The 15,876-nt window shown below is 41.2% G+C and overlaps 1 protein-coding gene across 1 annotated transcript in view; it reads right to left on the bottom strand.

The window, feature by feature from the left end:
- Positions 1 to 15,876, bottom strand: part of RYR2 (ryanodine receptor 2) — an 813,831-nt gene that overhangs the window by 54,033 nt on the left and 743,922 nt on the right. Inside the window, exons 89-93 of the mRNA XM_065922240.1 lie at positions 11,348 to 11,452; positions 8,370 to 8,451; positions 3,883 to 5,180; positions 3,005 to 3,072; positions 201 to 348 (exon numbers count right to left, since the gene is read on the bottom strand). Coding sequence (XP_065778312.1) covers positions 201 to 348; positions 3,005 to 3,072; positions 3,883 to 5,180; positions 8,370 to 8,451; positions 11,348 to 11,452 — 1,701 coding nt within the window. The remainder of the gene's footprint in view (positions 1 to 200; positions 349 to 3,004; positions 3,073 to 3,882; positions 5,181 to 8,369; positions 8,452 to 11,347; positions 11,453 to 15,876) is intronic.

Here is a 15,876-nt window from a genome sequence, read left to right on the forward strand (position 1 = left end):
ATGGGTTTGATAATAGGGAGCCATGGACCAAGACATTGATTCTAACATATAAACACTAAGATGGGCAAATACCATATACGTTCAGGGCTGACTTGATTCTCTGATTACCACCCAAGGGAAGGTCAGTGGATATTTATTGCACCCGAATGATCATGGTCTTACAATATATCAAAAGCAATATTCATTCTAAAACATCTTACTAGAAGTTTCTGTTGATAGGCTATGATTTTCTTCCAGAATGCTGACTCAGGAACTTCTGGCTCTCCATATCTGTGTGTGTGGAGCTGTCTCAGTTTTTGTTTACCCTTGTCTTCTTTGGCTTTTTCTTCTTTTTCTCCATCTTCTCCTCTATGAACGCAAATGAGTGAACTATAAACCAACCAGACACCAAAGAACTGAACAAGCTTTATGCCAAAATATATAAACATACAAGTATTTAAATCATAGTATCAGTTTTAATAACTGATGCCTCTTCTAATTTTAGAATTAGCAGTAGAATTTCTGGCTTATCATAGCCTCCTATATATGAATAATTCTGTGAAGTTCAGCTCTGTAGGACATCTTATGGGCTTCATTTTTCTTTGTATCTATACCCAGTATATTCCTTTCCAAGTGTACAATGAAATAGCTAACTGAAAAGGGAATAATAGAGACTTTCTTTTGGTTGTGACTTTCAACATACCTTATTTTTCAATTCTGATTTTAACGTTCAGCCTCTAACACTGACTAGCTATTAGGACTTAAAATCAGAGGCATATGCATTTGGTTGATGACACATATAGAGAATGTCAATATGTTAATTTTGCAGACAATAATGGAATTGGGAGCACTGAAATTTGATACTTAAATCTCTCCAGGTACAAAATACCAGGCCTTCATGGAGATGTATTTATGTATATATGTTATCATATATATGTAAACCACATAGTATAACTCATACTTAACCCATATGAGACTTTTCCAACATTATTTTTAACATTTAAGAGTTGCCACTGAAATGACTGTCAAGCTCTCTTACGTTTGTCTGTGTTTCATTGTTATAGTCATTTACATGGCCATTTTTAACTGATTCAACAGTGCAAGATCTGTGACAATGAATGGCTCTGATTGTGAAGAATAGACAATGGTGACCCTCATATGAGGCCTAATTCAAACAAACCAATGGTAAAAATACACCTTTGAGACAAGGAAGCTCGAAGCTTAAATATTTAGCAGCTATTCGACAGTATTTAAAGAATAATTGCAAATTTTGTTTAGTGTAAATAGTAGCATGGTAAATATGGTTCTTTAAACAGTCTTTAGCAATTAGTAATGTGTACAAGGTACTTATGGGTGAAATGACATGGTGACTAGTATTCTCTTTAAAACAACTTGTCCCACCGAACGCCTCAAAACGTGTGTGTGTGTGGGTGTGTGTGTGTGTCTATGGGTGTGTGGTGGGGATGGTTGGCAGTAGAAAACCTACATGAAACAAGGTTAGCAAAATGTTAATAATTATTAGAACTAAAGTGAAAGTGAAAGTCACTCAGTTGAACTGATGCTTTGAGATGCCATGGAACTATATAACCCATGGAATTCTCCAGGTCAGAATACTGGAGTGGGTAGTTATTCTCTTTTCCAGAGGATCTTCCCAACCCAGCAATTGAACCAGGGTCTCCTGCATTGCAGGTGGATTCTTTACCAGCTGAGTTACCAGAGAAGCCCTTATTAAAACTAGGTGATGGGTTTACAGGTGTATGTTATTACCTTCTCTCTTTTGTCTGTGTTTGAAAATTTTATAGGCTTCAAGTATCTTTATGTTTATATATTGTATTTTTCTTTCAAAGCATATGATAAAATATTTAACTGAAAAGAGAAAAATAATGATGACTTTTTTTGGCTGTGACTTTTCAACATACCTTGTTTTTAAATTCTGATTTTAATGTTCAGTCCTTAACAATGACTAGCTATTAGGGCTTAAATGCTTCCAAATTTTCTCAAGTATCTTAGAAATTAAAAAATTTGATTTTCCCTGCAAAAGTATTAAATTACTCAAAAGGTAACTCTAGTAATGTCAAGCATGCATGTGAAAAAGTTGAATAAAACTGTTTTTCCGTGAAAATATAATAAGAATTATTTCTGAATTATTCACTTTAATATTATTTTAATTTTATAGGTATAACTAAATTAACATGATTCTAAACAAACATTTGTCTAATCTAGGGGGAAAAACAGACAATGAAAACAGGCCAAAGAAAATAACAGAACAGAGGGGAAAAATAAAGTGCTATGTGAGAATAGTGGTACTATATGCAGTTAAAAATTTGATTTCCCCAATTTTTAAAAATATGCATATAAAACTGTGCAAACTTGGGGAATGATGTAGGTCTCCATTGTTAACAGGAAGCCAATTTTATGAGAAAATTACACATTTTCATTGTTTCATATCCAGCTCTTTATGCCTTAGTAATGCATTTATAACTATGCTCTCCATAGCACCAAGACTATTGGTGAAAATGAAGCTTCCTCGGCCCCACACCAGCCCTGCTGACTCCGAACCAGTGTGGGGGCCCAGGAAACTGTGTCTTTAACAGACTCTCCAGGCGGTTTTTAAGCAGGTGGCCCTGGGACAGTGTGTTGAGGTCCACCAGTCCCCAAGAGTCTATGCAATGGCATTCAGAATGCCTGTCCCCTCCCTTCTTTACAAGGACAGAATAGACACTCAATTAAAAAAAATAAGAACTACAACAGTCATCTTGCAGGGAACATCACATCACATGGAATCATACAGTCGTTTCTGCTGAGAAACACACAAACAAAATCCTCATGGAACCAGAAAGAGATAGGACTGCCCCCCCACCGACCCAGGTAGGTGTTTACACTGATCCCCGCCCACAGGCTGAGGGCTTCCACTGAGATGACAGGTGTCATCTTGCAACCTGAGATTCTCCCCACTGCATCCCCGAAGGGAGAGGATGAGTGAAAGACACTGAACCAAAGGAAGGGACACAGAAACGACACGTACTCAGCTTTCTCAGGTTCGGATTTACTTTCTTCTTTTTCTTCCTTTTCTTCTTCTTTTGCCTTCTGTTCCTTGGATGAGTCCATGGGAAAAGAGAAGCGGGATAGCACGTCACCTTTGAATGAGTTCAGGAAGCTCTGTGACCCTGCGTCAAATTGTAACCTATAAATGATACCCTCCTGCCTCAATCGAGGGGATAAAACCGCCACGTGTGCCCTTCCTTCTGCTGCTTCGTGCCCGTCCCCCTTCCCCACACTCACCTGCCAGGCCAGAAGGGAGCACCAACTTTCTAAACTCCTTCCCACTTATTTCACAACCACCTTCTTTCCCTCACTCACCTACTCAAATCTTACTCATCCTCCAAACCAACTTAGGTCCCACTTTTTCAGTCTCACCCAGCTACTCCAAGCCATACTAAGCTTTCCATTTTCTCATGTAATCTCCACAGTCTGCGGCCCATGCTGCTTACCACTTAATGATTTTCTAATTTTTTTCATGAGTGGTTTATCTTTCTAATAAACTCCTTAAGGCAACTTGAAAGCAGTGATTACATCTTACATTTCTTTTAAATCCGTATGATACCCAGGGGTACCAGACACATGGCCAATCCTCATAAAATATTTGTGGAAGGAATGATTATTGATCAACTGCTTAATGTTGTGAGGGTGAGTACCAGAGTTTGTACCTTCATAGTTTAATGAAATAATTTGTAAAGGACCTTCAAAAGGCTGGCTGGCTCTGCCTACTAAAAAGCCATTACTCTTTGGCAAGTCAAGTCATCTATTGAACACCACTCTGGCACAAGCAAGACAGCTGATGTCAAGTTCACTTATCATGCCCACCTGAAGTCCAGAGAGCTGCTGTGACTGGAGGTAAGTTACCTGGAACTTTTCTTGCACCTCTGGGATGGGGACGGGGTTGCTCATGAGGTCACTCAGGCCAGCATTGGGATTGTGAGGAATCAGTTTGTACTGCCCTCCTTCTCGCTTCAGGTCCAAGCCAAAGATATCGGAAAGCAGGTCACTCTCCTCTGTCAGTTCCTTTAAATCCGTCAGATCTTCAGAGGGCAGGGCCCCTTCCAGAGTTTTCCTCTCCCCCTCCTCCCCGTCTCCTCGAACCTCATCCTGTGTGGGGTCTGGCATGTTGGCCAGGAGCTCTGCCACTTTAATCTTCTTCGCACCTTCGACTAGGCTTCCTCCCAGCAGGAGGCTGCCGATGATGCGCGAGAAGCCTCTGAAAACGCTGGCTACAAAGTGCAGGAGGCTCATCAAAATACCCCAGTAGGATGTAAAGAAGGCCGTGATCATGTCCTTCACTGTCATCTTCTTCACCTTCTTCATCTGCTTCTTCAAGCTTTTCAGGCTGAGCATCCGCATAAGGATCAAGATATTGTACCTGAGGGCAAACAGGGCGGACTTGACCGTCACGATGGAAAAGAAACCCATCCTTGGACCCTGCTCCTCCGGCTTCTCCTTCTCACTCTCCTCTTTATTCACTGACCTCTCGTTCAGATCTGACTCTGATATCTGAGCCGCCAGCTGCATCTCGAAGATGGTGTCCTCACAGAAGTTCACAAAGAGCTCCATCTTCTCCTTTTCCCCCCCTTCATTGACCACGTCAAATATAAATTGTCTTTTGGACTCCTTGACCTGGGGCTTCTCCCACTGGGTTCGGCTGGACTCACTGATTTCAAAATACACCCTCTCTATGCGCTTGGCACTGCCCATGATCTCGATGCGGCCCAGGAAGGGCTGGAAGTAATTGAGCACGCTCTCAGCCAGTTCCAGAAAAGTCTGCAGCCGGGTATCATTGGGCATGTGCTCGGAGAGGTTTGTCAGAAGCACTGCCACGTTGAAGCCAATGTCCTTGGCAGGCTCGTGGAACCGTTTGACAAATTCTTCATAGTCCAGGGTTTCATTTTCATCTGTCTCTGCACAGGACAGGAGAAACTCAGTCTCGGACTGGGTGTAGTGTTTATGGCTCTCCATGGCTTTGTGAAAGTCCCTCTTGGAAATAACTCCCTTACCATCAGGGTCATACTCTTTGAAAGTATCAGAAGACGTCAAGTCCTTGAGTTTTAAGAACATGTCAAAAAACTTGAGAATCATCTCCACGTTGTTAGAAGATTCCACGAGCATATCAACCATCTGTTTGCCAATGGTGCCATTAACAACATTGCCTGGGGATAAAGAATTGCATTGGCTCAAAACGAACATTCCCAATAAAACCAGTGTCAATGGCAGATAGAAGCCAATGTACGTTGAGTGTGTGTGACCAGTCATTGCACCCTGGTCCAATTGTGTAAGTTGCTGCTAACTTGTGCAGGTAAATAATAAACGTCTTAAAATGACTTTTAAAAAGTGTCTAGAGAGAAAATAACAATGTAAATCTTATATGACATCTGAATCAAAGATAGATCTTTTCTCTTCCAATGCGTGAAGGAAAAGATGGATAATTACTTGTAAACTCTAATTTTAGAAAGTGATTACATGAACATATGCAAAAGCATATTTACAAAGTAATCAGACAAATGCATGTAAAACAATATGTGATGAAAGGCTGACATTTTTCCCCTCCAGTTGATCCCAGAAGCAACATGCTTTAGGATTTTTTTTTTTTAATTTTAAAAAGGCAGATATTTATATTATCCTAAAACCTGAAACGGATCCAGTCTCATACTAATAATAAAAATAAGTGTTTGCATAGCCCTTTGGGAATGAAAAAATCACTTCTCACAGACATTACCTGATTTCATGTTCATACCTGAAAATACTTGTGAGGGAGGTACTTTTCATTATTAATTATGATTTTACTATTGAGGAAACTGTGTTTCGCAAGGTTAAATTAAAGTGCTTGCTGTAGCATGATTATTGAGAGCTAGGGCCAGGACTTCAAACGGAACCACTGAGAGCAAATCAGATGCTCTTTCTCATGTAAAACGTAAAAGACCTCCTTAATTTCCTCATGGTTCAGAATGTTTATAGCTAGAAAATGGCATATTATGAATAAGCCTGACAAAATGAGATACTACCCTATATTATAGAGTCATCATTCCTTGAACAGAATGTGATATGTAACACAAAGGTAGGCATCAGAAGAAAGATACATAATGATGGGTTTGTGGGGTTCATCTGTAAGGCAGTAAACACCAGAGTTAAGAGCATGGGCCCAAGGGCGTTCCTGGTGGTCCAGTGGTTAAGATTCTGCCTGCTAATGCAGGGAACACGGGTTTGATCCCTGGTCTAGGAAGATGCCACATGCCTTGGGACAACTAAGCCCGTAGGCCACAACTATTGAAGTGGTACACCTAGAGCCCACGCTCGGCAATGAGAGAAGCCACCACAATGAGGAGCCTAAGCACGTCAACTCAAGAGTAGCCCCCATTCAACCCAGTTAGAGAAAGCTCACACGCAGCAATGAAGACCTAACACAGCCAAAAAAACAAAAAAGGCACTGGCTCGGGAGCCACGCTGTTGGGGTTTGAATCCAGATCCCACCATCTGCTGGCACAGCAACCTGGGCAGATTTCTGAGTCTCTCTGCACTACTTGCAAAAGAGTGGTAACGATACTAACCAATTCACAAACCTGGTATTCAGATGAAAAAGTACTTAAACGAGGTTAATTTTAACTCGTTATTCCTTCAGTTATTATGGCTGTATTGCTGCTATTTAGACTAAAACTTGAATTGAGGTCCTGGGAAAAGGATCTTGTGCTTGGAGGATATAGAGTGACTGCCAACTAAGGGTTTCAAGCAAACACTGCATCTTTAAAGTCCTAGAGCAAGATGTGTCTACTACCTTAATTAGTTAATGCAGGGTAGACTAAGTGAGAGAAATTAGGAAGGACAGTGAAAGAGGAGAGAGAAAAAGTTGGCTTAAAGCTCAACATTCAGGAAACAAAGATTATGGTATCCGGTCCCATCATTTCACTTCAAGGTAGATAGATAGGGAAAGAGTGGAAACAGTGGCTGACTTTATTTTTCTGGGCTCCAAAATCACTGCAGATGGTGACTACAGCCATGAAATTAAAAGATGCTTACTCCTTGGAAGGAAAGTTATGACCAACCTAGACAGCATATTAAAAAGCAGAGACATTACTTTGCCAACAAGGGTCCATCTAGTCAAGGCTATGGTTTTTCCAGTAGTCATGTATGGATGGGAGAGTTGGACTATGAAGAAAGCTGAGTGCCGAAGAATTGATGCTTTTGAACTGTGATGTTAGAGAAGACTCTTGAGAGTCCCTTGGACTGCAAGGAGATCCAACCAGTCCATCATAAAGGAGATCAGTCCTGGGTGTTCATTGGAAGGACTGATGCTGAAGCTGACTCATTGGCCACTTGATGCGAAGAGCTGACTCATTGGAAAAGACACTGATGCTGGAAAAGACTGAGGGCAGGAGGAGAAGGGGATGACAGAGGATGAGATAGTTGGATGGCATCATCGACTCGATGAACATGGGTTTGGGTGGAGTCCCGGAGTTGGTGATGGACAGGGAGGTCGGGCGTGCTGAGGTTCATGGGGTCGCAAAGAGTCAGACATGACTGAGCGACTGAAGTGAACTAAGAAAAAAAGGATAGGGAACATAATAGTAAACATTCTGTAGTGGCTCTGGTCGCATTCACATGATTTCACAGAATGCTCGCATAAGCTGTCCTGAGCTCCGTTTCATAGAGGAGGGAAGTGAGAAACGGAGACATTACTCACGTCGGGGTCATGCTGCCTGTGTCAGAAAGTGAGACGTGGGTGCTGGTGGCAGATCTCAGAACCCCATCCCTTACCTGCTATATTTACTGCCTGAGATAGAAAGAAAACACAGTAGCAAAGGAAAATAAGGTGGAAAGAGAGAGAATGAAAACCCAAGAAAGAGGCTTGTAGAAGGGAGAACTTAGGCTGCCACCAGCCTTGGCGGGTGGGGTGCTCTCTACTGCCTTCTCCACCTGCAGAAATTGATGACCCACAGGAGCTATAAGGCAGTCAGCTCAAAGCAGCAATTTACGCATTTGGAGTGTCCCCAAACATCTGTAATCCCTACTGCTTACAAACAAACAAAATGACTAACAAACAAAACCCTCTTTAAGGTACTCTCTGAAGAGCACACCCTTTAAGGTGTCACTATGAAGTGAAAAATACTATTATAAAACGAAGTACTACTGGTTTCACTCCATAGCTTTGTGACCTGAGATTGGCAGGATTTCTTTAAAGAAAAAACTAACTTGAGAAAAGAGTAGTCAAGCCAGCAATAAGTCTGAGGTATCTGTCCCATTTTGGCACTGATATTTTATCCTTTGCAGCAGACTGACTCCCAGAGCAAGCATATATGGAATCCTTCAAAGAATAAAGGGGATTTGAAGATATAAATCAAAACTACCTTCCAACATGGACAGCAACATGACGACCATGTCCTTCTGAAGATCCATCAGTTCTTTTAGTAGCTCAATTTGACTGGAGTCCTGAAAGTGTTAACACAGTGCATTTGAGATGACATGAGAAAATTACGCAGCAAGAATGCCATACTCATCCTCACAAAAAAGAATACTTTTCTACCGACAGCAGACTTTACAGCATTATACAGCCAAAAAGAAGCCAAATAAACGTCTGAAGCTTTTTAAAAACACACACTTCAGAATGAAAGAGTATTTACTATTGATTCCAATTCCAATATTTTTTAAAGTATTCGTAAGGACAGTGAATAAATCTAACAAGAGTACGGAAGACCTAAAGCAATGGTGAGGACCCTCGGGTCAGGCAGGCAAGACTCAGGTACTTTTGAACACTGGGCATCCTTCTTCTCCTTGAAAACACTAGACTTGTCTTTTCTTCTTTCTAACTTACTACACTGAGATGCTATACACATTGTAAAAATTAACTTATTCTGGAAAACACAGGCATAACAGTGATATGAGATAAACTTACCCTACATAAATCTAGCCAAAAAATGTACACAACTATGTTATTTACCAGCTTTATTAAGCTTTTGGATATTTCTCTATTTAAAATTTTCTAGGTTTTTGGTCTTCGATTTTTCACCATGAAAAAAAAAATTTATATAGATATGTTGTGTACAAACATCACTATGCTTATATTCAGTGCCTGAAAACATGGAATACTGATATCTACATTATAACCCCATGCAGCATCAGAGTTTTTTCTTATTTTAAAACTATACTTTTTTTCAAAAAAATACACACACACACACACACACAAATATATATATATATATATATGTGTGTATACACACACACACACACACACACACACACACACACACCCAAAAGGTATTGTTTTATTCACATGAATTTTTCTACACAGGAAGCCAAATTTCAACATTGTATGAAAGATGAGATTTATTTCTTTCTAAATAGTTAGTACCTCAACTAGGTCTATAAACTATGAACAACTGCTAGGTAGCACTGCTAGATTTAATAAAATGATGGAAATACATCCAAATAAGAACTCTCTTGTGATAAATTTGGTTCATGTTGATTTTCTTTACTTACTAAAATGTCACTAGCAATTAGATGAAAACAATCATGATATTTCCTTATTTGGTAGAAGTTACCAATAACTAGATACTGACAAAGATTCTCTCCTTGACCAAACTAGCCAACTCCTCTGGGCCCTCTTCCCAAGGAGGCTTTAATCTTGGTTTATAAAGCCTTGAACAACTAGGAAATGGGATTAGCAGATGCAAACTATAGGATGGATAAACAAGATTCTACTGTGTACCACAGGGAACTATATTCAATATCCTGTGATAAACCATAATGAAAAAGAATATTAAAAAAAAGAATGTCCATATGTATATAACGGAGTCATTTTACTGTATAGCAGAGATTGACACAACACGGAAGATCAAGTATTTGTTGTTGTTCAATTGCTACATCGCGTCCAGCTCTTTGTGACCCCATGGACTGTAGCATGCCAGATTCCCCCTATCCTTCACTATCTCCAGGAGTGTGTTCAAATTCAAGTCCACGGAATCAGTGATGCTATCTAACCATCTCATCAGTAAATCAACTACACTTCAGTTTAAAAAAAAAAATGGCTAGAACAAAAGGCAACCATGATTTCTAAAAGCTCAAAGCTACTTCACTAGGAAGACCCCAGGCCCTCTTAGGGTGCTTGCCTGAGAAAACTCAAGGCTGTCAAAAAAGTTTACTATTTGTTCCAGCCAACACCTGAGGATGCTAGAACCTGTCTCCCAGGCTCCGTAGGAGGTAGAATACTAATGTCAATACTTGCCAGCTAGCAGGCACAGGTGGCCCATCATGTTTACACTGACCAATCTTTTATAATTTTTCTCTTTCCTGAGCCCTGATCATCCCCTCCTCCTCCCATTATCTCTGTACAAGTCGAAGTTGAGTTCAGCTCACACTAGATTTTTCTCCCTACAGTGACAGTTATCACTGATTACATCTGCTCTTGCCACTTTAACCTGCGCCTGGCTCTATCTGAAAATATTTTCCAGCTTGGAGGGCAGGGTGGAGGTGTGAGTTTCCTCACTTTGCTAGAGGCAAGGAGACTCAAGGAAGAGATGGACATGTGAATGAAATTGCGGGGGCTGGACTGGTGGTCCTCTGACTTTTAATCTTGCATTCTCTCCTCTCTTGACACCTGACAGATATCCACACTCAACAGATATGTCAAATCTCAGGACATCCCAGTAAAATTCCCAGCATCAAAGGGACATATTTACTCAAGATTTATATTTAGAGTTTTTCTATTCATATACCTCTGACTCCACATGCAATACAGGGGTGAGCAAATAGCATGCTGACGTTTCCAAGATGTGCTCCCAGACTACCATTAAGCATGGTGAAAAATCTGTTTCTTCATCATTTGCCTATCTGTACTGCTATTTTTTTCTTTGACTTTCATGAAGTTAAATACCCGGTTAATTGGTAAATGTCATCTTTTGAGAGCAGCTGCTTGTTTATGACCCTATAAGAAAACTGTCTCTCCTTAACAAGGGATTTGGAGCAGATTACAAATCCTCTTCCAATTACATGTGTGGATGAGGAAAATTCCAGTGAGTAATCATTGAGATGCGGGTCTATGAAGGATTGTAAAATGTACAGTGTTTATTGTACTATTGTACTATACTGCTTTATTTCTCCATTATAGTCAATTCCTTTATCTTTTATTCTCAAAGTTGAATAATGGCTCCCACCTATTTGCATAAAATTCTTTTATTTTAAAAAAAAAGGATTTAAAAAAAATGTCATTTAAAAGATGTATAAAGAAGTCATCTAAGAAAGATAATATTCTGACACGGGAAAGTGTTTAATTTGCCAATGATCACAGTGTACAGTGCTCACACAGGCTGAGAGAAGACAGTGACTTTACCTGAGACAGCTTCATCTGCATGTGGGCAAATACATGAAGAAAGCCCACCACAGCGTCCCAGAGCCTGCTGTGAGCCAAACTCTGCTGGTTGCCAGTGCAAGGACCCTGGGCCAGAAACAGACAAACAACAGTCATTCCTGATAAATTAACTGCCAAAATAAACTTTACAATAATAGATTTTATTTTACTTTAGCAACAAGTGACTGGAAGAGAGGACTGCATTGAAGATACTGACAAGATGTCAAAGTGGAAGCATCACTTAAGGACCTAGAGCTGAGGAGAAAAGACATAACTGAGCAGGAATGAGGCCCTCCCAAAACAGACCTCCACTCATGTCCTCGGCCTTCCTTTTGTCTGTAGGAAAACTTTAGTCAAAGAATAAATTTAACCAAAGAAGGGGGAAAATGCAGAAGAAAGGAAAACAGGCAAGACAAAATAGTAATACTTCAGCCAATTAAACAAAGTCAAGGACCTTTAGTTCCTTCTCAAGGACAACAGATAATATTCTAAGCCATGTCCTCTGAGCTGTTTGGCAGAGACTGAAACCCCTACCAGGTGGACGAAGTTAACTGTATACTGCCCACCAACATGTAGACCAGACAGGTTGATGATGTTGACTCCCAATGACCTCACCACCAGCCAATCAGAAGAATGCCCATGAGCTGATCACACACCCCACAAGCCCCCTCTCTCAACAGTCCATGAGCTGATCACACACCCCACAAGCCCCCTTTCTCAACCTGTCCATGAGCTGATCACACACCCCACATGCCCCCTCTCTCCACCTGTCTACAAGCTGATCACACACCCCACAAGCCCTCTCTCTCAACCTGTCTGTGATCTGATCACACACCCCACAAGCCCCCTCTCTCAACCTGTCCACAAGCTGATCACACACCCCACAGATCCCCTCTCTCTACCTGTCCATGAGCTGATCACACACCCACAGGTCCCCTCTCTCAACCTGTCCACAAGCTGATCACACATCCTGCAAGCCCCCCTCTCAACCTGTCCATGAACTGATCACACACCCCACAAGACCCCTCCCTCATCCTGTCTTTCTAAACCTTTACCAGAAAGTCTTCAGGGACTTCAGGCCTTTAAAGTTCTAGCTGTCCTGGACTCCTTATTTGGTGCCTGCAATAAATACTGCACTCTCCTTCACCAGCACCAGGTGTCAGCAGATTGGCTTTACTGCACACACACAACCAGACCCTGATTTGGTTCAGTAACAAAGACAGTAAATGCCAAGTATCTTCATATTCCTAAGTAAGGTGCTAGATTCAGTACTTGCAAAAGGAAACCAATTAGATCTTTCTAGCCTTAACACATAAAGGCGTTGAAGCTGAAAAGGGACAGACTTTGCAAAGTGCTCTCCAACCTCCATCCCGGCAGCAGTGGGTGAGGACAGGGCTACCCTTGCCTTCCTTTACACCGAGAGAGAGAGGAGGCCTCAAGAGAGCCATCAGGAGTGCTTGACTTCTGTCTTCTGAGGTTGGGCAGCAGTATGATTTTGTAATCACATAGGTCAGGGAGTCCCCAAAGAAAGAGAACCAGGAGTATCTTTTTTGACGTAAGGGAAGCCATTTTGGCCTGAGTCATTTTTGTGATCTCAGCCGGGTCACAATGCTTGCCCTTGGATAGATCTCAGTAATCAGTGATCTTAAGAAAACAAAGGAGCACAGGAATAGAGAAAGCGCAGTCAAATAATAGTGCAGTGAAAACCAAGTTTTAGTTCCTCCTCCAAAGAGGTACATAATCTGATACAGTCCTTGAGTTTTGCAGGAGCTAAGGCCCTCACCCAGGTGGGGACAGAATGATGACATCTCTCCTAATTTCAGTCAACTAAAGCTTGGACCCTGTCAACCTCTGTCTGAATTCTTCACTGCTGAAGCCTCTTCATGAATATGCATGTACCCTTAGCCTAAAACTTTCCCAATTTTGCTGTTTGGAGAGACACTGCTTTGGGAAAGAACCCTAGTGTTCTCCTTACTTGCTGCAAGTAATGGTAAATCCTTCCTTCCCTCAATCTTTGGTTGTATCTACTGGCTCAACATCCATCCAGAGAAGAACCTAGTTTTTGGGTAACAGCCTGGTATTAGAAAGTGTAAAAGAGGGAAAGTAAGAAAAAATTGATTTATTAAGTGGGAGCTATTCTGCCCAAAAGGACTTTGAAATATTGCCAAGGAAACTGTCTGAAAGGGTAATGCGATTTTCGGAGGTGGATGGGGGCCACCAGATGCACAGAGATTGTGGAATAATTTGAAACTGGAAGGGAAAAGACACGTTTCCAGGCACTGGAAGCAGTAGGAGAGCCAAGCCCTGTCATAAGAGGAAGAATACAATACGTCACCCAGGTGGCCAGGCCACAGTGCAGTCCTGAATTCCACGTGCCTGGAGGAAAACCTCCCTCCCCATACTCTTCAGGGTTCCTACCCTAAGGAGGCCTGAGGCTGGCTTGTGGGGGAAGGAGGAAAAACAGACGCCCTGTGGAGAGAAGGTAGAGAAGCCCAGATCCTACTTCTTGCTCTCTACCCTCAGCCCACAAGGCCATTCCAGCATGAAATCAGGCATGAGGGGAAGTTTTTTGTTTCTTTGAGGGGGAGTTTTAAAATGGGTAAGAGTTAAGTGATGGTGTCACCATACAATGACTGAAGTGAGACAACTCTTGTGACAGTGACTGAAGGAATTTTGCTTATCTGAGAGTGACTGAAGTATAAGGTCCATTCAAACAGGGGTAAAGAAAAGGGCCACAGAGTAAGTTTGAAGAGACAGTGGGGAGAAGGAATCACTTAATGTAGAGATTAACACATTCAGTGTACCTGGCCAAACTGATTTTACAGAGTACATCAATCCTGTCTGGCTTCTGGGTCAAAGCAATAGATTTTCAGGATTTCACTGCGGTCCATTGTTGGCAATGTGCCCAGTGTGCTTGCAGTAGAGAAGAAACCAATTCTGACTTCCTGTTGAAACTGTTTCTTTAACTTGCTTTTTGTTGCTTTTGTTATTACAATCATGCATAATGAGCTGCCTAAAAGGACCCTGAGCCTCTGCCTGACTGTAAAGTAAAATGCCTTTGTTCAACTCAAAAAGAGACAGTGTGACACTGCCTACCTGTGAATGGAAGAGATTAACACATCCCTTTCAAAGGCTGAGCCTTCCTGGAGATGTTTTCCAAGACTGAAGACCCTTTCTGCTCTACTTCCTCACTGCCTCTCCCTCTGTATTCTGCCTTTTGACTTTAGCTCCTCATTGCTTCTTTCTCTCTGATTCTATGAAAGGGCCTGTCATCCAGATCACAATAAGATGGATATTTTGAGAAATTAGTCTGACATCTTCTCAGTCAGCTGGCTTTCCTGAAGGAGGAAACAGAACAGGCTCTATCTTGAAAGCAGGACTCCATCTTGGGCCAGACTGTGGACTTTGAGTGATACGCCCAGTATCGATGGAAATGATATACCAATGGAAAACCAGACCCCCTCATTTATTCAGTGCCTATAACATGAAATCCTCGCTACTATTATATACAGAATGGATCAACAACAAGGTCCTACTATATATAGCCCAGGGCACCATATTCAATATATTGTGATAAATCATGATGGAAAATAATATGAAAGAGTGTGTATACATAAATAGATGTGTACATATATATACATATGAACATATATACATATATAAACATATTATATATATACATATATATAAAGCTGAAGAAGCTGAAGTTGAAGTTGAATGGTAATATGAAGACCTACAAAACCTTTGAGAACTAACACCCAAAAAAGATGTCTTTTTCATTATAGGGGACTGGAATGAAAAAGTAGGAACTCAATAAATACCTGGAGTAACAGGCAAATTTGGCCCTGGAGTACAGAATGAAGTAGGGCAAAACATATAACAGAGTTTTGCCAAGAGAACACACTGGTCATAGCAAACACCCTCTTCCAACAACACAAGAGAAGACTCTACACATGGACATCACCAGATAGTCAACACCAAAATCAGACTGATCTTACTCTTCACAGCCAAAGATAGAGAATCTCTATACAGTCAGCAAAAACCAGACTGGGAGCTGACTGTGGCTCAGATCATGAACTCCTTATTGCCGAATTCAGACTTAAAATGAAGAAAGTAGGAAAACCACTAGACCATTCAGGTATGACCTAAATCAAATCCCTTAGGATTATACAGTGGACATGACAAATAGATTCAAGGGATTAGATCTGATAGACAGAGTGCCTGAAGAATTATGAATGGAGGTTCGTGACACTGTACCAGGAAGCAGTGATCAAAACCATCCCCAAGAAAAAGAAATGCAAGAAGGCAAAATGGTTGTTTGACAAGGCCTTACAAATAGCTGTGAAAAGAAGAGAAGCTAAAGGCAAAGAAAAAAAGAAAGATGTACCCACTTGAATTCAGAGTGCCAAAGAATAGCAAGGAGAGATAAGAAAGGCTTCCTCAGTGATCAGTGCAAAGAAATAGAGGAAAACAATAGAATGGGAAGACTAGAGATCTCTTCAAGAAAATCA

Source organism: Muntiacus reevesi, chromosome 2 (genome assembly GCF_963930625.1).
Source record: "Muntiacus reevesi chromosome 2, mMunRee1.1, whole genome shotgun sequence".
In the NCBI taxonomy this organism is placed as follows: Eukaryota; Metazoa; Chordata; class Mammalia; order Artiodactyla; family Cervidae; genus Muntiacus; species Muntiacus reevesi.